We start from the raw sequence: 21,644 nt of genomic DNA on the forward strand, positions 1-21,644 counted from the left end.
GGGAACTCAAGTCATAGGAGTTACATTGTCGCTTACCTGAGCCTCAGAGTGTGTGGATGCAGCCGTGGTGTGAGCCTGTTGCCTTGTGGTTACTGGATGCGCCTCTTGGAGAGGGGCTTGAGGTACAAAAGCCGACGTCATTCTGCCTAGGTCGTTCCCCAATACCACATCTGCCGGCAGTTTTTGCATCAAGCCCACTTCTACCATCCCTTCCCCCACTCCCCAATTCAAGTGTACTTTTGCTGTTGGCAATCTGTACATCGACCCCCCTGCTACTCGGACTGCCATGGTATGTGCTGAGCCTGGAACTAGATGAGGTACCACTAGGGTCAGAGTGGCCCCCGAGTCTCGGAGACCTTGTACTTCTTTCCACTCCAAGGTTACCATCTGGCGATGAGGGTTCCTATTGTCTGTGGCTTGTACCGACATCACGTCATGCAGTATTCCCAGGGGTTCTTCGGTGTGATTAAACATTAGCTCCTGGGGTGCTGGGGTGTTTTATTTTCCTGGTTTGCCAGGATAAATCAGGAAAGATTTTTAAGTCCTTAATTTCCAGTTCCAACCAATGTATTTCTCAGTTTCTTTGCACGACTTGCTCATTAAATTTGTAATGGTGAAAGCAGATAATTACATCCCTTGGAGCACTTTCTGGGATCCCTCTTGGCTTTGGTAAGCCAATTTGGTAAGAATTTGCCTTCTTGGTCAGTTCTAAGCTCCAAAGCTTGAAAGAACAAGTGCAGAAAATCCTCAAATTATTGAGCTTAGTATGTCTCCGTATATTGTTCCTCCATTGCCTGTCCTCTAGGTCAGAAATTCATGGTTTTTAAGTAAATTTGAATAATGATCTTTTAGCACTGATTCCTAGAAATCCAACCCTGCTAGTAGTCTATCTTGAATATTTTGTACCTTTTGTGATAATTGTAAAATATTTCATTTTTGAGCTCATTTGCATTTCTTTGTATTTTAGTTGTATTTTTTCAGCAAATTGTTGTAATCAACCTTACCATATTTCAGGAGAGAACCCAGAAGATTTTCTGCTTGGGTTCCCAGTGCCCTCATCCTGGATGCTTGTCTTCATAGCCACCCTATCTCTTAATACCGCTCCCCCAAGTAATTGCGGAGCACAGACATTTGAGAGACTTTTTCAGCTTTATTACCCTTTTTTTCCTTTTCCTTTGTGTGTGGGCTGTCTAGTAGACATTGTAGTTATACACGGGAGAAAGGCACACAGTTTTCTTTTCTGACTTTCTTTCTTCCTTTCTCTCTTTTCTGTTCTTCCTGTGCTTTAGCTATCACATTATATAAATGCTTAATAGGTGAAAAAGCTATTATTGTATAATGTTTGAAGGTCAAATAAGGTGCCAGTGGACACTATATATATATATATATATATATATATATATATATATATATATATATATATATATATATATTAGCTTGTTATGTTGATATAGTATTTCCTAACATCATTAACCCACAAAGCAGAAAGAAAAAAACAAATCTAAGGTTATTAAATATACAGTAGATTGTTAAAGGAAAGCCATAGTTCCCGTATTTGTTAGACGGAGATAGTAACGTCCAGATAAACCACTGTTCCTTTAAAGAAAATCAGATGTTAAATCAGATGCAAAACAGAGTGATACTCATTTTAATTCTGGAGATTTCTTTGTTTGTCTGCTGCTCTTAATACAGTGATTTCTGGCTGTGACATACTTCCCTTTTTAAGGGAATTTGCCATGAGTTTTTGGAGGGGCCTGCTTGCCAGCCTCCTGCTCTACGACTATGGCCCCTGGGGTGTGTTGCCATTCAAAAAGTCTATTTGGGCTTATTGGATTTTAAAAACCCCTTTCTGCCCCTTTAAACACATGGGAAAATGTGCCTCTTCCCCTCCCACTTTTTTCCTGTACATTGTATTGTATGAGTTATGTATTTTTATGTGATTTTTGTAACAGTTTTTGGACTTAGAGATATTTCCTGTACCAGGAGATAATTAAGTTACCACAGCCATTTAAGCCAATTATCTCCATGATAGAGGAGAAGATAGACTGGCCACACAGCCAAAATCTGTGGAGCTATTTTGGGCATGAAAGCCATGCTTGCCGTCGGTCAAATGTGACTTCCATAAAACTTTTGAACCCCTGCTCTGATCTGGGTGAATATGTTGTTCACCCAGATCAGGGCTATCCAGGGGTGTGGGATTTGTGGGGATATGTTGTTGTTTTGGGGTGTTTCTGGACTTTGGGTAAAACTGGATATTTTCTGCCTGTGGTAATTGAGTTAGTCCATTGTGTTTGTAATTGTATCACAGGCAGAGGGGAGTATCTAACTGTACAATACTGTGTTGATTGGCTGTTGTCACTTTGTGTCCTGTGCTCCACAAGGTCCACGTGGGTAGTAACCTTGTGTGGAAAACTGTATATAAGAAATGCCTTTGTGCTCATTAAACCAGTTCTACTTCACCCTCAATTTAGAGTCCTGTCTCTTATTGGGGGAATCTGCTACAAGGGATTGCTACGCTCTGCATACTCCTTTGAATAATCACTAAGCTCTTGTAAGAGCTTGTTCCTGCTTCACTCTCTGGAGAAATAGAAGTTCACCCACTGGAACCTGGAGCCTTTTCGTAGGTCCAGGGTGGGTAGGAGACGGCGAGACCCCAACCAAGCTGCAGCGGTTCGTGGAGTGCTTATGGTGTCAAGTGGAGTGCTTGGAGCCCTCGGGAAGCACTAGGAGCATTCATCAATGGGGGTACCCAGTCGGAGTGCCAGGTGATCCGTTACACTGGCCACAGCATTTCTGGGTATGTGGCATGCTATGTAGTAGGCTATATGTTGCCCGTCAGAGTGCGCAGTAGCCTCCAGTGCCACAGCATTTAATCTGCTAGATGCTCCCGGTCAGACTGCAGCACTCTTTTAGCTGCTGGCATCCAGACCTTTATTTCCCACTTATAGGAACTGCAACCTCTGCATCTCTGTCCAGCATCTAGGCTGTCCGCTTCGCGCCACAAGAGCGTTCCGCATGCAATGTGCATCTCACGTCATCGCGTCCCCTTTTAGACCATGTAATGTAAACACTTGTTATTGCCATTGTATCATTTTTATTATTTTATTTCTATTTGTTTATTATATAAGTTTTGAGTTTTAATTTTTCCATCTGTATTTTAATCTCATTCTAAATATTTTTAAGTATTTCCTATATAACACACAGAAGCTTTTACTTCTACTCCACAGATCCTTTTTCAAAATACTTTCATTATTATTTTGTTATACTATTTAGTATCCTGTTTTTTATTTAACCAACAATAGCTATTTTTCCTTTGAGTCATGTGACTATTACAAATGCACCAGTTTCAACTAAGATTTACTTCCTCACTTGTTATAAAGGCTAGCTGCCATCTTATAGGCGTCTTTCACCTAGTCAGAGGGAAGCCATATACACTCAGGCCTTCCGCTTTGATTTCTCTAAAGTACAGCCCGAAGCCACGAGTCATGTTATTGGTAACCCTTATTCATTCACCCATCCACCCTTTCTTATGGTTTCCCCTTTGCTTTATATTTTATATGGATCCTTTTAATCCTTATATCAGCCGGTCACTTGACCAACCAGATCCATCTTATTCCTCGCTCACATTAAGTACCCTTAATATTTACATTAAATGCTAATTTTTACAAAGTACTCTTTTTGTTGAAGTTAGAAACATGTTATATCTATAAAAATAAACTTTTATTTTTGTTTATACATGCACACACAGTTTACAAGACAGTCACGTGGTGATGGTGTCATCACACCATGTGACCATGAAAGTTATGATTTTTGCAATGGCTATAAATAGAGCAATAGTGTGTACAGGCTTCTGTCCGGAATTTTTTTAATTTATTACTGGCCCTTTAAGATGGCATGAAAGTACACACCCCTTGGTTATTTAAACTCCAATCTCCAATACCTCAGTGGACAATTAATGTGTTAATCTGAATGATTGCATGAACTTTCTTGCTAATCATTTGGATCACTCCTAGAGAGACCGTGTGTTCTATCACCGGACCCCTTTCTGAATCTCCTCTTCATACCCCTATATCTTTGATTACCTGGTTAACTAATTCGGACTGGCCTTGACTCTGCTTTTGGAATTTCCTTCAATAATGCTTGATCTCCTATTGAACGACCTTGGACTGGATAAAAGGATATTGCTTATGGACTAACCCTGTACACATCACCTAAACTTCTATTTTCAAGGACTTTCAGTTTATCTCTCTGCTTTGCTGCCACATCAGTTTGCTGAGCTGAAACTGCCTAAAAATAAAAAGTGACTGGTTCTTATTTGTTTGTTTGGCATTTGTTAAAGAAAAAACATGACAGCTACTGTAATACTTGAAAAAAGACCCACACTGTGGCAAAACGCTTTGTGTTATTTTGATTATTATTGATTAACAAATTATTGTTTTATTGTACTTAATAATTCCAAAGAGTCAATACATGAGGGTACAAAGAAATTGTAGTAGACCTCAAGAATTGAAAGAGGATTTTCAGAACCTCACAAACAGGTTCATACAGAAACACTATAATCCTCAACTTCTGAAAAAGGTACAAGAAGAAGTCCACAATATGAATAGAGAGGAACTAATCTCAACACCAAGAGGAAAGAGAGATGATGAACTTTGGAGAAACAAAGATAGAACACTTCCCATATTTGTGACAACCTATAACTTAGCAGCAAACATCATCACCCAGGAAAAGAACCAATCAAAAACATAATTGCCCCAAGTTTGGTTAAAGATAAAAACAACATAACCAAAAACAAAATAGGACTTTTGGGCATAAAATATGTATTTATGTGCAGAAGGAAAAACTGCATCTCCTGCCCACTTATCAAACAAAAATATAGCAAGTCTTTCTCCTCCAACCATAATGATGAAAAGAAGGAATATGCAAACCAACAATTTATTAACTGTAACACTACCCACATCATGCACATGTGGTAAACAATATGTGGGCAGAACATGTAGAAAGTTGAAAACGAGAATGTATGAACATATACGTTCGATCAGAAAGAAAAGTATAAACCATGGAGTTGCGCTACACTTTCTGGAAAAACACAACAGTGATCCAAAAGATCTAAAGGTTAAAGGGATTGAAGCTATTCCACCCACAAAAAGAGGTGGGGATATATTTAAAATCTTAAGACAACGAGAAACTTATTGGGTTTTTAAATTAGGGACACTAGCAGCTTTTTAGGCTTCATCCCCACCCAGTCCGATATATGGTTCTTTCAGGGCATGTATATCTATCCCAATTTCAGATATCCCTTCTATCTATACGTACAAGTTCGAATATTGTACCCTCTTGTGATGAAGTGCCCTTCGCCACTTGTGCCTGGAGAGGACTAATTGCCAGCATCTTGCCTTGTGACTATGGCCCCTGGGAGAGCTTGCCCTTTAAAAACATTATTGGGGCTTATGGACTTCTATTGGACTGTGTATGCCCTTGCTAAACTTTAACCCCATGGCGATGTTATTTGTTTGTGGGATCTGAGCGCTGTTCGGATATATTGAGCGCTCAGATCCAAGCTATCTGGGGGTAGGCTGAATGTGGGGGTTCTGTTCAGTATAATAGGAATTATGTATTTTTACTGTTGTTGTGAATAGAGATATTTTCTGTATGCTGGAGATAATTGGCTTACCACACCCAAGTCATGCTTGCAGTCGGTCAAAAAGGGACTTCCATCTATCTTTTGAACCACTGGACCAAGGTGTATGATTTTTGGATATGTTTGTATACGAAGTGTGAGATTGAATTTATATTTTAGGAGTTATAAGAAATGTATAAAAACTGTATTTTTCCTGCCCATTGTGTTCAGTAATTATATCACAGGCAGAGGGGGGGATTTTGCTGGAATGAATGGGAGTGTTTAACTGTGTTGTAATGTTTTTATTGGCTATTGTGATTGCATGTCCTCTTTACCACTAGGTCCACGTGGGGTGTAACCTTGCTGGGAAACTTGTATATAAGCAGGAGTAAATGCTCATTGGAGTCAGTTCTTCTTTACCCTTAAAAATGTAGCCTTGTCTCGTTATTGGAGGGAACTGCTATAATCACACTGGGGATTGCTATGGTCTGCATACTCCCTTAAGCTTTAAACACTTAGTTCTTTTAAGAGCTTGTTCCTGATACGCTCTCCTGGAGTAGAGGTCTTCCCCACACGGTCCTGGAGGACAGAAGCTGATCCAGGGTGGACAGAAGACGGCGAGACTCCAGTTAAGCTACGGCAGTTGTGGAGTCTGCGGTGGTTGTGGTGTCCAGTGCGGTTCTTGTGGTCCTCGGCGCAGGCTAGGAAGCGTCCATCAACAGAAGGTACTCGGTCGGAGTACGGTTGTTCCATTACACCTCTGTATACTACTCACACTTTTTTCTTCCTCTATTCTACCCTACCTTTCTAGGGTTTATTTACTTTTTTTTTTTCATTTACAGTGCTCCATCTACTGGAGAATACCTATTATTATGTATACATCATGTAACAAATCATAAATATATACTAAAGTTAAAAAGATACATCTATATCTCTATCTTTTTTATTCATTACCTAAGTCCCATGATTTATATGGTTACTATACTCAAATATAAAATTCACTTCATATCTTTCAAATACAGGTAGCCTTTGACATATATATATATTTCTAAAAAATACTTTAATAAATAATCTCCAATTTTTGAAATAGACTTATTTTTACTTTCATTATACTCATTTTGTTAATAATATAAGAAGTAGGGGGCGGAGCCAAGCCACGAACCTGAATGGCCGCATGTTACCGGAGCTCTGGACCAAGCCATAGCAGTAAACCCTCTAACACGGCACAAAACCTGTATAAAGGGCACCAACCGACACCAAATAGGGGCGAAGAGATGGGCCGGAAAACTAAAAAGCCCAAGCCTGACAAGCCCCGGCTAAGCGGAACTATTGGTGACTTATGGCGGCAGGCCTGCAGCAACACAGGCCCAAACATGGCCAACTACTCCGATGACTACTCCGAAATGTCCGACGATCTCACAAGTGGGCCCGACCTACACTGCCCACCCACCTTAACAGCTCCAGCCCAAGCAAGCCCGCGAGTGGACAACTCACCCGTGACCACCGCGGTGATGAAAGAATTGCTGGCAGGGCTGCAACTCACCATACAGGCGGACATGGCCCAGATACGCGGAGATCTGCAAGGTCTGACAGGTCGCCTAACCACGTTGGAAGCAGACACCCGCCGTAACACACGAGAAACAACACATCTAAAGAAAGCCGTGCAGGATCTGCAACAACTGTCCCACACAACAGACCAACGATTTGCTGACCTTGAAGATCAGAAGAGAAGCCTCAACATTAAAATCAGGGGTCTCGGAGAGGATATCCCGGAGGCGGAGGTACCGCATTTCTTGCGACGCCTGCTGGCTTCTCTGATACCCGCCAAACAGGCCAAGCAGGCAATGCTGGGAGGGATGGTCCGCCTCCCATGTCCACCTAAAGCCCCAGCTACAGCACCGAGAGATCTCCTGGTGCGCTTCCTGAACCACGGGGACAGAGCAGCGGTCCTCCAAGCGACCAGAACACAGTCCCCATTCGTGTTCGAAGGTAGACAACTAGCATTCTACGCGGACCTCTCAAGGCCGACACTGGCCTGGCGCCGCACCTTGAAACCCTTCACGGCCCTCCTCCGCCTACACAAAATCACCTACCAGTGGAGGCGGCTCTGGGTGCTCCTGATCCAACACGGCGACACTTCTTACAAGGTCCGCGACCTACAAGGAGCCAGTGATCTTTTGCCAACCCTGGGACTTCCACAGAACACCCTGGCCGGCGCGCCCGGCGATGGGATCATCGATAAGAGGCCCTCCGACGGCAACACTGCTCACCCCATGACGGGCGGGAGCAGGCGCAACAACATCGCCAACAAAGAATAGCCCCTGCGAAGCCCCGGGACTCAACACTACCTAGCACTCACCTCTTAAAAGCCCCAGGGCCACACGGACACACTGTTCACAGTGACCGGGACTCTTCCTTTCCTCACCCACTGAGCCCAACTGTAAGTTCACCTCCCCCCCCCTCCCCGGGGTAATGGGGTACACCTTTTTAACGGGAGCATGTAGCTCAAGAACCCACGCACAGGGTATAGCTCCCCAGCGGCACGAACAGGAAGACGGGACTATACCTAACCTATTAAGTCTTTTAGCTAACAGCCCCTAGCAACGCCGGCCATACCGGCCTTATGTCCAAGCCACTAGACCCCCAGGCGTACGTATTAACGCTGACACCCACTACCCAAAATAAAATTCCCTCAGCTCATGGCCCTTACTGACTTAAACCCCACATGAATTTCACACATTGGTCACATTTATCGTTATGTATTAATTGTATTGTCTACACTGTTACCTTTCTAAAACTCAATGGTCTCACTGAATCCATGACCTGAGTCAAAAATAAAGAATTAAAAAAAAATAATAATATAAGAAGTAAATAAACCATCAAAAATATATGGAGCCAGTATCTTTAGACAACTTAACCAGGCTCCCATAAGAAAGATAAGAATAAACACCTTTGCACAAATTACGCAATTTTGAATGCACATAAAATAAGTCCCATTCATGAGGTGTTCAACAGTGTCTCCCTGAGGAAGTGAGCACAGAGCTCACGAAACATGTAGGAGTGAGAACACAGCGAACACTGATACCATCACGTCCTAGGATGATCTGAGTGTCTGGATCATGATCCTCCGTCTTCAATCTATGCGTTGAAACCGGAGATACGTTTGAAGCAGGGAGACCAGCACACTACATAAGATCCATTCTCAGCACAAGTAAAGTAAGTAGCCATGCTACACAGAAGGATTCCTGAAACTTTTTCAATCTTTCAGCTTACTTTGTAGCATCTAAAGATAGAATATACTACCAAAAAATGGGTTGGAGGGGGGCATGTCCTGGACGCGGACCGGAGCAGCCGCATGTAAACAGAGCTCCGTGCCGCGACGGCTATAAAGGAGAAATTAAAGCCCGATAGGAGCAATTTGGACCAGCCCAGAAGCACGATGTCGCACCCCAAAGGCAAGCGAGCAGGGGACAGGGGAGAAAAGTCTAACTTCTTCGCATCCAGGACGGGAGAGGGGAAGACTCCGCAACAGCCTGAGCAGGCCCAAGATGGCGCAGGTGAGGAGCATGATGCGGACACCCAGCAGGGGGAATATGACAATCCGCTGACACACAGCTCACTCAGGAAACTCCTAGACGAAATGTCAGATAAAATAGTGGGGAAAATGGACAGTGCCATGAAAGTCCTGAGAACAGAATTACAAGACATAGGCCAGCGCACATCTCGGACGGAGGAACAAATCACAGAAATGGTGGAGGCCCATAATTCACTTGCAGATACTGTAGAAGGCCTGGTCGCACGACTAAACGACCAGGACCTTAAAATAGCGGACATGGAAGACAGGGCACGTCGCAACAACCTCCGCATAAGGGGGAAACCAGAGACTGTTAAAAATGAAGACCTTAACGCCCATGTCCCAGACCTACTAACAGTACTTGCTCCGGACCTACCGCTGGACCTGCTCCTGCTGGACAGGATACACAGGACCACCAGACCAAAATTCTTGCCCCCAGACACACCGAGAGACACTCTGCTAAGAATGCATTACTTTCATGCTAAAGAAGTTATCCTGAATGCAAACAGAAAACGGAAAGAAATGCCTGCAGCATACAAAGGGATAACCGTCTACTCAGACATCTCCTCCTACACCTTAAAGAGACGGCGCGACTTCAGGGATATCACCATTCAGCTCTGAGACAACCACCTCCCGTACCGAAGGGGATACTCCATCAAGCTCCTGGTGATGCAGGAAGGGAGGACCACAACCATTGGATCCCCAGAGGAAGGTCACCGCATTCTGAGGGACTGGAACATCGCACCCGCACCGACGGCTGAGCAGGAGAGAAGTAACGTCAGAGCCTCACCGGACTGGAAAAAGGCGAAGCGGAGATAACTCACGAGAGACTGCGTGAAGGCCTTATGGCATCACAGGGTGAAGGACTATCAACCCAGGGGCAGAGTAACGTAAACTGCTACACAAACCACACCGGGTTACTGTAGTGCTCACGATGGGGCACAGGGAAAGGCGGGGGATCACACTTTATTATATGAGCTTGGGATCAACACAACCACTGCCTGCAAAACAGCCACCAACTACATAGGGGTGAATATTTTCAGCCAGACACACCCGCCCACAGATAGATAGCTTACCGGAGGGGCAGCTACACGTCCACCTTACACCTACACCCAGCTTGAGGAGGAGAAAAACAAAACAAAAAAAAAAACTAAAGCAAGCGGATAAATGACAAATATATAAACATAGAAAGCACCATAGCAAGACTTGCAGGGCTATGACCACAAGTTGGGACATCCCAACAAACACACTAGTTATAGCTGTAGAGGGAGAAAGCTCCCATAGGACTTGAGGCCTTCATCCTCTACCCCCAAGGCACGACAACGCAGTGCCACGCCGAATCAATGGCACAAACATTTCTTAGGAATACCCTTGTAAATACTTTTGTTACAGTTACTGTTATGTTATATGTTGATTTGTGTATTGTAGGCACACTACCTGTTCAATACTGTATTCAAGAGGGGGGGAAAGGGTTAGTGGGTGACCCGACCCCAGCCACCTCGGAGATATTTCATCCACCTAAAGACAACCGAATATCAATCTTTTCCGCAGGCCACACTAGCATTATAGCGAAAACACAGAGGGTTTCACTGCTCCGCTCGACAGAGCTGGGGAGGGCAGCGACCCTCACATACATTGACCAGTTCCACAGGTACGAGAGACACCAACCCCACAAACCACCGTGAAGCTTTGCACCTTTAATGTTAGGGGCCTCAATGCCCCGGTAAAATGCCATATTCTCACCAGAGAGGTTAGAACTCTGGGAGCAGACATACGATGCCTCCAGGAAACTCATTTAAGACACAATGACCACCCAGCAATATTGACCAAAGACTTCCCACACCAGTTTCATGCCACGGCACCCACTAAAGCTAGAGGAGTATCCATCCTCATCAGCAAAACGGTTTCATTCATGCTGCAGACTGTTGACATAGATCAGACTGGTAGATATATCATACTAGTAGGACTGTTTAACGATATGCTATATACCATTGTGAATATGTACTCCCCAAATACCAATCAAAGGAATTTTTTGCACAAAATTTTAACTAGGACGGCCACAGCTCAAAAGGGTATCACGATCATAGGAGGGGATTTCAACCACATCTTCGACCCGCAGACAGATACCACCCTACATTCACGTAGCAAACATCATCGCCCCCTGAAGAGACAATGTAGAGCCATAGCAAAACTATTCCATGACCAACATTTCTATGACGCCTGGAGAGTCACGCACCCTAAGAAAGGACTTACACCCACTTTTCAGCGGTCCATAATTCTTACTTTAAAATAGATGGGTTCCTCCTAGCGGGTTCGGCACTAGACCAAATCGTTGACAGTGACATACAGCAGATCACGTGGTTGGACCACGCACCGGTAACTATAGAGTTAAAAAATATCTATGACTTTAAAAACCGCAGCCCGTGGAAAATAAACAGTTCATTGTTGCGGGAAGAGGAATATACAAAGACTCTATCGGAAGACCTTCATACATACTTCAAACACAATGACACGGGGGATGTCTCAGACTCCACTCTATGGCTAGCGCACAAAACAGTAGCAAGAGGCCTACTGATCAGAAGGGCAGCCTTTGTGAAAAAGACGCGCCAGGCACAACTCAGAACCTGGCAGGTAGAACTATACAACCTTAACAGACTCAACCAACACACCCCATCCCCAGAGACAAGAAATAGAATAACTCAGATTACAAGACTTATGCACCAACACGCACTTGAAACACTCAAAACCCACATGCAGAAGCTAAAGCTAACCCACTACGTACAAGGGAATAAGGCAAGCAAATTGTTAGCACAAAGAATAAAATCCAGACAGGCACACCAAAAAAATATCCTATGTCACAGACCAAGCAGGAACACAAATACGCACCCCAAAAGGCATAAGTGATGTGTTCGCAACATACTACTCAACGCTATATAACATTCAACAAGACACACAGGTCAGACAACCGACAAACACAAGCATTAGAGGTTACTTGGATGGAGTGAAACTACCCAAGATTACGATACAACAGCAGCTAGACCTTACAAAACCAATAACTGCTCTAGAAGTTGAGGAGTTAATTAAAGGCCTCCCAGCGGGGAAATCCCCAGGACCAGATGGATTTGATAACCAGTACTACAAGATATTCAACACCACACTTGCACCAAACTTAGCCAGATTATTTACATAGGCCACTCAGAAGGGGGATCTCCCCAAAGAAACACTAGCCGCTTACATCGTTACGCTCCCAAAACCCCAACGATCCCACAGAACTTCCGACCAATCTCCCTTCTCAACACAGACACAAAACTGTACGCCAAATTGTATGCTAACAGACTAAGTGCAATCCTCCCACACATAATACATGACGACCAGGTGGGCTTCATAAAGGGGAGACAGGGGGTGGATAACACTAGGAAAGTTATTAACATCCTACATTACCTGCAAATCCGGCGGCGGGGGGGACTACTGGTCTCCCTCGACGCCGAAAAAGCTTTTGATCGCCTACATTGGGGGTTCCTACAAGAGGTATTGGGTAGGTTTGATATCTCCTACGGCTTTGTGGCAGCTGTTAGAGCCCTATACAGCGAGCTCGCGGGGTTCCTGACGGAGCCGTTCCGACTTACAAACGGTACGCGACAGGTATGCCCCCTGTCACCACTGCTCTATGTGCTGGCACTGGAGCCGTTAGCAATTAAAATTAGAGAAAATCCCGCAATACACGACCGGGAGATAGGGGGAAGGGAATATAAAGCAAACCTATTTGCGGATGATATCCTGCTAACTCTAACTCAACCATACCTGTCACTCCCAAACCTGCTGAGGGAAATAAAACTATGGGGAGCAATCGTACTACAAACTTAACGTGACAAAAACGCAAGCAATGGGGATTGGGATAACACACGATACCATAGAAAACTTAAACATTTCATTCCCGCTAAACTGGAGGGATGACCACCTCATTTTCTTGGGACTGAAGATCCCAAAAGACCCTAAGAGACTCTTACAGCTAAACTATGATAGGTTACTAGATGAATTCAATGACACCTTGAAGAACTGGGATAGTAAGTTTATGTCCTGGGTGGGAAGACTGGCGGCAGTAAAGATGATGATGCTGCCGAAATTCCAATACCTAACTAGAACGCTACAGATCCCACTACCCCAACGCGTACTTGAGACGTCTACAAATAACTCTCACCAGCTTCGTGTGGGCATATAAGAGAGTCAGAGTAGCCACAAACACACTCACCAAACCACTAGCGCAGGGAGGGCTAGGCCTACCTGAGGTGAAAACATACTATAGGGCAGCACTGGTGACCACCGCCCTGCAGGCGCATACAGCCCATAACCCACCACAGTGGGTGGAGATGGAATCAGCGTGGGCTTGCCCCAAGGGCCTTAGATACTTGTTCTGGGTCCCACACGGACATCGCCCTAAATCCCCAGACACACCCGCTACCACAGCACTCCTACTACAAAAATTGGGATATGATCAAACCACAGTTAGGATACACAAATAAATGGGCGCTGGCCATACCAATATACTCCATATACATCGCAAATCCCACATTTGACCATCGCATATGGACCGAGCGAGGATGCACGTTAGTTAGACACCTCTATAATCAAGGGAAACTGAGACAATTCCCCGACTTGCAACGAAGTTACGATTTACCGCAAAGAGCAATATTTTCCTACCTACAACTAAAAGGAATAATGACAGACTCCATTGTCCTGACAACCCCGACCCATACGCAACATATAGAGAAAGCATGTGAATCCATGACAATGCCCAAGAAACCGCTTTCACTCATGTATGAAGTACTCAATAACCCAACTAAACAGACAACACTGAAGCTAGACAAATTCAGAGAGGCGTGGCATAGGGATTTGAGTACAATCTTCTCAGAAGAGCAATGGAACCAGGCCTTTATAGCCCATAAAGGTATATCCAGATGCGCATCCCACCTAGAGCTAATACGCAAGATTCAATATAGGTGGTACTTGGTGCCAACCAGACTGGCAACCATATATCCCAACACCTCGCGACTATGCTGGAGATGTTTAACCCCTTAAGGACCAAACTTCTGGAATAAAATGGAATCATGACATGTCACACACGTCATGTGTCCTTAAGGGGTTAAAAGAGGAGGGCACAATGCTCCACATCTGGTGGACCTGCTCGTCCATCAGGGGATACTGGAAGGTAGTTGAAGGGGTGATACGAGGAGCACTGGACACAGAAACCAATCTGAGACCAGAAACTGCCCTGCTTTTCATATCTATTGACCCATTCCCAAAAGCATATGCCGGCCTAACATATCATATATTGATAGCTGCCAACCTATTAATAGCCAGGGGGTGGAAACAACCACAGCCGCCGGAGAGATCTAACCTTCTCCAACAGATCTCCCTAAACCTAGTATATGAAACGAAGACTTGCCAGCTGATGCACCCAACAAACCACATAAGGGAAGCCAGAAACATATGGGAGGCATACCTGAGGAGGGAGGAGGAGGGGGAAGAGTCAGAAAAATAACGAAAGAGGAGAGGGAAAAATAAATAAATAAATGCATATACATGTACACGAGAATGAACAGTACCACGCCTAATACCTAACTGCTCAGGCGCAGAGAGACCACAACTCCTACCACCAAGGTACGAAAGCAGACATTGAGGTTAAACAAACTACAGGGCATTAGCGGAACAACCACCCACATTGTAAATAGTTACCTAGGGGACTAGATGCGAAAGCCAAGCAACGTTTGACGACCACGACGTAGACACAGGGAGACATGGGACTTCCGTGGTCTATTTCCCCCTTTCTTCCCCCTTTTCTTCTCCTGTTGCCCGATCCCCTGTTCCCCCCTTCCCCCACCCCGTATTAAACCCACGGTTATGAAGGAAAGACAAACCTGACAAGGAGCACGACCAAGGTCACAAGGTTAGGGAAGGAACTCCCACAAGGATGAACAACCAGCTTTGCTCCTGAATGTATAAGATACCGTATATACTCGAGTATAAGCCGACCCGAATATAAGCCGAGGCCCCTAATTTTACCCCAAAAAACTGGGAAAACTTATTGACTCGAGTATAAGACTAGGGTGGGAAATGCAGCAGCTACTGGTACATTTCTAAATAAAATTAGATCCTAAAAAAAATATATTAACTGAATATTTATTTACAGTGTGTGTATATAATGTATGCAGTGTGTATATGAATGCAGTGTGTGTGTATGCAGTGTGTGTGTGAGTGCAGTGTGTGTATGAGTGCAGTGTGTGTATAATGAATGCAGTGCAGTGTGTGTATGAGTGCAGTGTGTATGTATGAGTGCAGTGTGTGTGTATGAGTGCAGTGTGTGTGTGTGTATGAATGCAGTGTGTGTATGAATGCAGTGTGTGTATGAATGCAGTGTGTATATAATGAATGCAGTACAGTGTGTGTATGAGTGCAGTGTGTATGCAGTATGTGTATGAGTGCAGTGTGTGTGTGTATGAGTGCAGTGTGTATGCAGTGTGTGTATAATGAATGCAGTGCAGTGTGTGTATATGAGTGCAGTGTGTGTGAGTGCAGTGTGTATGAATGCAGTGTGTTTATAATGAATGCAGTGCAGTGTGTGTATGAATGCAGTGTGTGTATGTGTGAGTGCAGTGTGTGTGTGTGTGAGTGCAGTGTGTGTGTGTGCAGTGTATTGGTGGGGGGTGGGCATTTTATTAATTATTATTTAATTATTATTTTAATATTTTTTTTAATGTTATTATTTTTTTTTAGGTAACTATTTTTTTATTTTATTATTATTTGTATTATTTTTTTATGTTATTATTTTAATATTTTTTTATTATTATTATTATTTGTTTTCTTATTAATATTTTTATTTTTTCGTCCCCCCTCCCTGCTTGTTAGCTGGCCAGGGAGGGGGGCTCTCACTCCCTGGTGGTCCAGTGGATGGGCTGTAGGAGGGGGCTGGCAGGAAGCTGTAACTTACCTTCACAGCAGCTCCTGTCAGCTCCCTTCTCTCTCCTCCGGTGCATGCAGCTCCCAGGTCAGCTCCCTCTGCAACTCTCGCGGCCGCGCGGAGCGTTGCCACGGTAACCCGTGGCAACGCTCTGACCCCGCAGCTCTCGCGAGAGTTGCAGAGGGAGCTGACCTGGGAGCTGCACGCACCGGAGGAGAGAGAAGGGAGCTGACAGGAGCTGCTGTGAAGGTAAGTTACAGCTTCCTGCCAGCCCCCGGTCCATGTCTGTATTATGGCAATGTAAATTGCCATAATACAGACAACTGACTCGAGTATAAGACGAGTGGGGGTTTTTCAGCACAAAAAATGTGCTGAAAAACTCGTCTTATACTCGAGTATATACGGTATGTATATGATATGTCTAAGATCGATGTACCTCAACTGCTTACCCTCCCCTTTTTCCTTTCTGTACCCCAAACCCCCAACATTTTCGAGCTGTGGGGCATTAGACCTCCAATACATTAGAAAATTTGGAAAGAAGCTATCTAGCTATTTTCTTGTTCTATGTATGCACACATATCAGCATTAAGTCTCCCCCTTGTTGGGGCTAATCTCCCTTCGTATCAATTATATTATATTCGTAGGGTTCAAGCCCATAGGTGGAGCTGATATCAACATACTGACCTTGGTCTCTAGTCCAACTAGTTTGGATATAGAGGCAAAACCTCCTTTTGCTCTTTATATTTAGAAACTCACTATAAAATTACTCATTATATTTAATCATTTCACTATTAAAATATCAAGTCAAGTTTAGCACCATTAAAATGGCACTCCTTTCATTAGAATGTAGCTTCATTGCAATGATAGTGAATGAGTACCCTGCATTATACCCCTCATCATTAAACCTACAAACTATAGATATCATAGATAGTAACAATATTCTATAAGGAGTTAGGGTTAATGAATCCGTTACTAGTATAGCCGATAAGCAACTTTTTCCAGTTGTTGATGGTTAAAGCGCCAAAAGTTAATGTTAAGCAATTTATCAATTTAGCCCCTGATTAGGGGTAAAAGACTGTTAATGGAAGTTAGAAGGGTTAATACCTGCACTAATGTCATATGCACAGTTTGGGTTACAGTAAAAACGTGTTAAGACTGGAACTGTAACAAAATATTTATTTTATGAACATAGTGACATAGAAGTGTTGTAAGATATCTTTCTTATTTTTCTGTGTGTTATACACTTTATTATATAGAAATCGGAAGAGAGGAGTGTATACCGCGCCTAGAGGTATTAGTATAAAAAATTATACATACATATATTCGATGGAAATTTTGACAGTGGATGGTAACCTCAAAATAAAAAGCAAAACATAATAGTGCAATACAGTAAATAAACAAGAAAGGTCAAATAAAGCTATACACAGTCCACTCACATGGGGATGAGCTATAACAGAGCTCAGCTGTGATGCGCCTGGACGGTATAATCCCCGTCTCGGGATATATGGTGGTATTGCTTCAGGGATTTTCCAAGGTGCAGTAGTGCGTAGATCATAAAATACAAAAATAAAAATATGGCAGCATATGGTGAAGTACGTACTGATAGAGTAGTAACAAGTATAAAAGGTATTATACTTACAATTTCTAGAGCACAAAACCTGCTCTAGTATAAACAGCCTAGGTGGTATAATCCCCACCAGGGATATGCAGGATCCAGGGAGTAGAAGATAATAATAATAAAAATATATATAAAAGTAGGCTAAAAGAAGTACTTTAATATATAAAACAAACAGGTATAATAACAAGTATAAATAAAAGTCCACTTTACGCGTTTCGCCTCACAGGGCTTCTTCAGAAGTGTGGATCATCTCCCTCATGGATCCGTTTATATATGGCTGTCAATTAGGAAAGTTAGTTGGTGGTGTAGTGGTTTCTAGTTCCGGATTCGCTGTCCTGGAACGCTCGTTTCCATTTCCGGGTAGTGTCTGTGGAACGCAGGTGTCGCCAGAATGATGACGCGGCACTCGCGTCGTACCGGAAATGACGTGATAGATGCGTCATTCCGGAATATTGGCCAGAATGATCGTGACGCTCAGGTGGAACGCACGCAACGTCCGAGAACAGCGTGCATTGCGTTCCAGAGTGTCTGTATAGGCAAATAGCTGCAATAGATAAAATGAATGTGGGCACAGTAATCTGAATGCTTAACCGCCATATTGGTTATGGGCACTGAGTGTATTATAAGGTGTTGCTAACACTTTAAAGAATATTACATTAACTTAAAGCAATATAACCATAACATCAGAGTGGGGTACTCTCAACCTTAGGGGTAATCTGATATATATATATATATCTATATATGGTGTAGCATAAGTATATAGAGCTAAAATTGCTTATAATAAATATAATGGAAACGTAAAATTATAAATATTATGCATAAGACAAAGTATATATATTACATAAATGAGTAAAAATATATTATCTTACAATAAATATCGTACATAGCATAACTTAGAGGTCAAGGTCATACTGTATTATATTATTACAGGCAGGGTAATGTATATAAAACCAAAAATCATGCAGAGCAAGTGGATATATAGAGGGGTGCTGATAAATGTAAAAAAGATCGAAAGAAATGAAGAAAATCAGTAAAAATAAAATAAAAAAATTATTATAAGAGTAGAAATGAAAATACATATGAAAATAAAAAAATAAAAATAAGCAGATCTTTAAGAGGGTAAAAACCATAAAAAGCTTATAAAAAAATATTTTTTAATAAAAATTTAAATATATATTTATTTATAAAAATTTATAGAAAATTGTAAAGATCAAAATCTGCATTCAGCCCATTAGGGTGTAGGGTGTCAAGCTGGTACACCCACTTCATTTCTATCTGGCCGATCTTTTTGACAATATCCCCTCCCCTCCAATGTTTTTTTACTACAGCTATACCAGTAAATGAAAGGTGCTTGGGGTCATTGTTGTGCAAGCAGAAGTGTGTGGGTGCAGAGTGGGTTTTTAAACCTTTTTCGACGTTTCTACAATGCTCTGCTATTCTTATTTTTAAGGGTCTAATAGTTCTGCCCACATACTGGAGGCCGCACGGGCACTCCAGTAAATAAATGACATTTTTGCTGTTGCATGTAATAACGTCCTTTATATTGTATTTCTTGCCTGTATTATTAGATTTAAATTCTGTCACCATTCTTTTTGTTTTTTTAGTTTTCTTGCACGCTATGCAACAATTGCATTTATAAAAACCTTTATTATCCATAAAATTATTGGTTTTATTAGGACTATTCTTTGTAAAATTCTTGGTTAAATGCATCTTTAAATCTGGAGCACCTCTAAATACTATTTTCGGTTTATCTGGGATTATTTTTCCCAGAATTGCATCTTCTTTTAATAAGTGCCAGTGCTTGGTTAAAATTTTTTTCAGTTGTTTGTTTTTGTTATTATAATCTAAAACAATTGGTAGGGTAAAATCTGGATTTCCCTGGTTTGGCAGGGGTTTTGATTTATGTATTAGCTGGTTTCTATCTATTGTAGCTGTTTTCTTGATTGTTAAATCTATATTTTTTGCATCATATCCCTTTTGTGTAAAACTTTCTTTTAGTGTGTTTGCTTGTTCCAGAAAAGTTGATGTCTCTGAGCAATTTCTTTTGAGTCTCATAATTTGGCTTTTAGGGATGCTATCCAGCCATATCTTGTTGTGGCAACTGTCTGTACTTATATAGTTGTTCACATTTACATCTTTAAAATGAGTTTTTGTGTGTATTTTATTGTTCTTAATGTAAATATTTAAATCTAAAAAAGTAACCATCGAATTGCTAAAATCTGCAGTTAAAATAATACCATCATTATTCCTATTTAAAAAATAAATAAAATCTTTGGCTGAGCTCTCAGATCCCTTCCAGATAAAAAATAAATCATCTATGTATCGGGAATAGGATACCAGGCACTCCACCCAGTCATGCCCCCTCCAAATGGACTGGTCTTCCCACTCCGCCATATAGAGGTTGGCATAACTGGGTGCAAACCTGGTACCCATATATGTTCCCGTTTTTTGCAAATAAAAAACATCTTTAAAACAGAAGTAATTGTGCTTTAAAATCAAGTCTATGCCTTCTATTAAAAATTCAGTATGCTCTTGGGGCATAGAGTCATCCCTTTCCAGAATAGATCTAATTGCTTTACAACCTCTGTCATGTTTTATAATAGTATACAGAGACTGTACATCACAGGTGATCATAGTGTAGTCTGTATCCCAGATTACATTTTCCAATTTTTTTAAAAGGTCTATTGTATCTTTTAAATACGATTTGGTTTGTTTTACATACGGTTGTAACATTATGTCAATGTATTCGGAAAGGTTTGAGAGGGGTGATCCTATACCGGATACAATTGGACGGCCATATTATATTATATATAAAAGCAATGGGGTATATCTACTAAATATCTACACAGATTTTTCTATTTTGTACTGGACAATATATATGGAACTAATTTGTTTTATCTAAGCTCTGGACTTTTGTTTGGTTATTTTCAGTGGACGATCTGTGTAGATCTTTAGTAGATATACCCCATTGCTTTTATGTGCATTTTCCGTAAGTGTTGTCTAGTCACTTCTTTGGACCAGGGAGTTCTCTTCACGATTAATTGTGGCTTTTGTTTGCTGCCTTTTTCTATATATTTCATTATGCACATTATTTTGCTGTTACTTCACAGTTAATTTAAAGAGTTAACTTTATTCTATTTTTTTTCTGTTTACTGCGGAGCAGGAATTTGTTATATATGTGATGACACGGAAGAAGCATCTTTTTGGCAGAGCAGAAAAATCTTCAAGAGACAAAGCTCCTTACGTTGACACTTTCCTCTCTGCTCCTGATATCCTGCCCCAACACTGTTGTGTATGGCTTCTAGATTCATCTGGGCAGAAGAACATAGTCCGTGTAAGGCCTTACCGTGGGGCTCTTGTAACGCATAATGGAGGGGTACTTCAAAGAGAAGCTGAAATTCACACAGGGGATTTATTGGGACTTGGAGAACATTTTCTGTTCATGTATAAGGATCCCAGAGAGACCCAAAGCAGACCACTTTGGCTACCCGCGTCCTGGTCTTCATCTGCTTTGAGTGGGGCCTTTTCATGTCAAATGTGTGGGCGATCTCTGCAGGAGAGACAAGAAGCTGTCCAAGCATATATAGAAAGCCGGGATTTGATATTGCAGTATCGATCACAGGAAGAGGATGTTGTGTTAAAAGAAATTATCGAGAAAACTGGTAACCCTAGTATTGAGTTTAAACTATCTCCTGCTTACCTCTTCAGCCTCTGCATTGAACATTCAACTCGAGCCTTGGATCCTAGCCATTTCCCCAAGCTAGTCATGAAAATTGCAACACTCATCAAGGAAGTAGTTTGGGTAATATCTTTCTATGTGTATATTATTTCTTGATGTAAATATTCATTCAGTTAGCTAAATACAATAAACAGTTAA

General features: G+C 42.1%; 1 protein-coding gene across 3 annotated transcripts in view; it reads left to right on the plus strand.

The window, feature by feature from the left end:
- Positions 1 to 21,644, plus strand: part of RASIP1 (Ras interacting protein 1) — a 1,304,986-nt gene that overhangs the window by 375,485 nt on the left and 907,857 nt on the right. For 2 of the 3 annotated variants that reach the window (XM_063436332.1, XM_063436333.1), the window contains exon 5: positions 20,931 to 21,569. The exons of the other annotated variant lie outside the window; for it this stretch is intronic. In XM_063436332.1, the coding sequence (XP_063292402.1) occupies positions 20,931 to 21,569 (639 nt within the window). The remainder of the gene's footprint in view (positions 1 to 20,930; positions 21,570 to 21,644) is intronic. 3 annotated transcript variants of the gene reach the window in all.

Source organism: Pelobates fuscus, chromosome 11, assembly GCF_036172605.1.
Source record: "Pelobates fuscus isolate aPelFus1 chromosome 11, aPelFus1.pri, whole genome shotgun sequence".
Taxonomy (NCBI): Eukaryota; Metazoa; Chordata; class Amphibia; order Anura; family Pelobatidae; genus Pelobates; species Pelobates fuscus.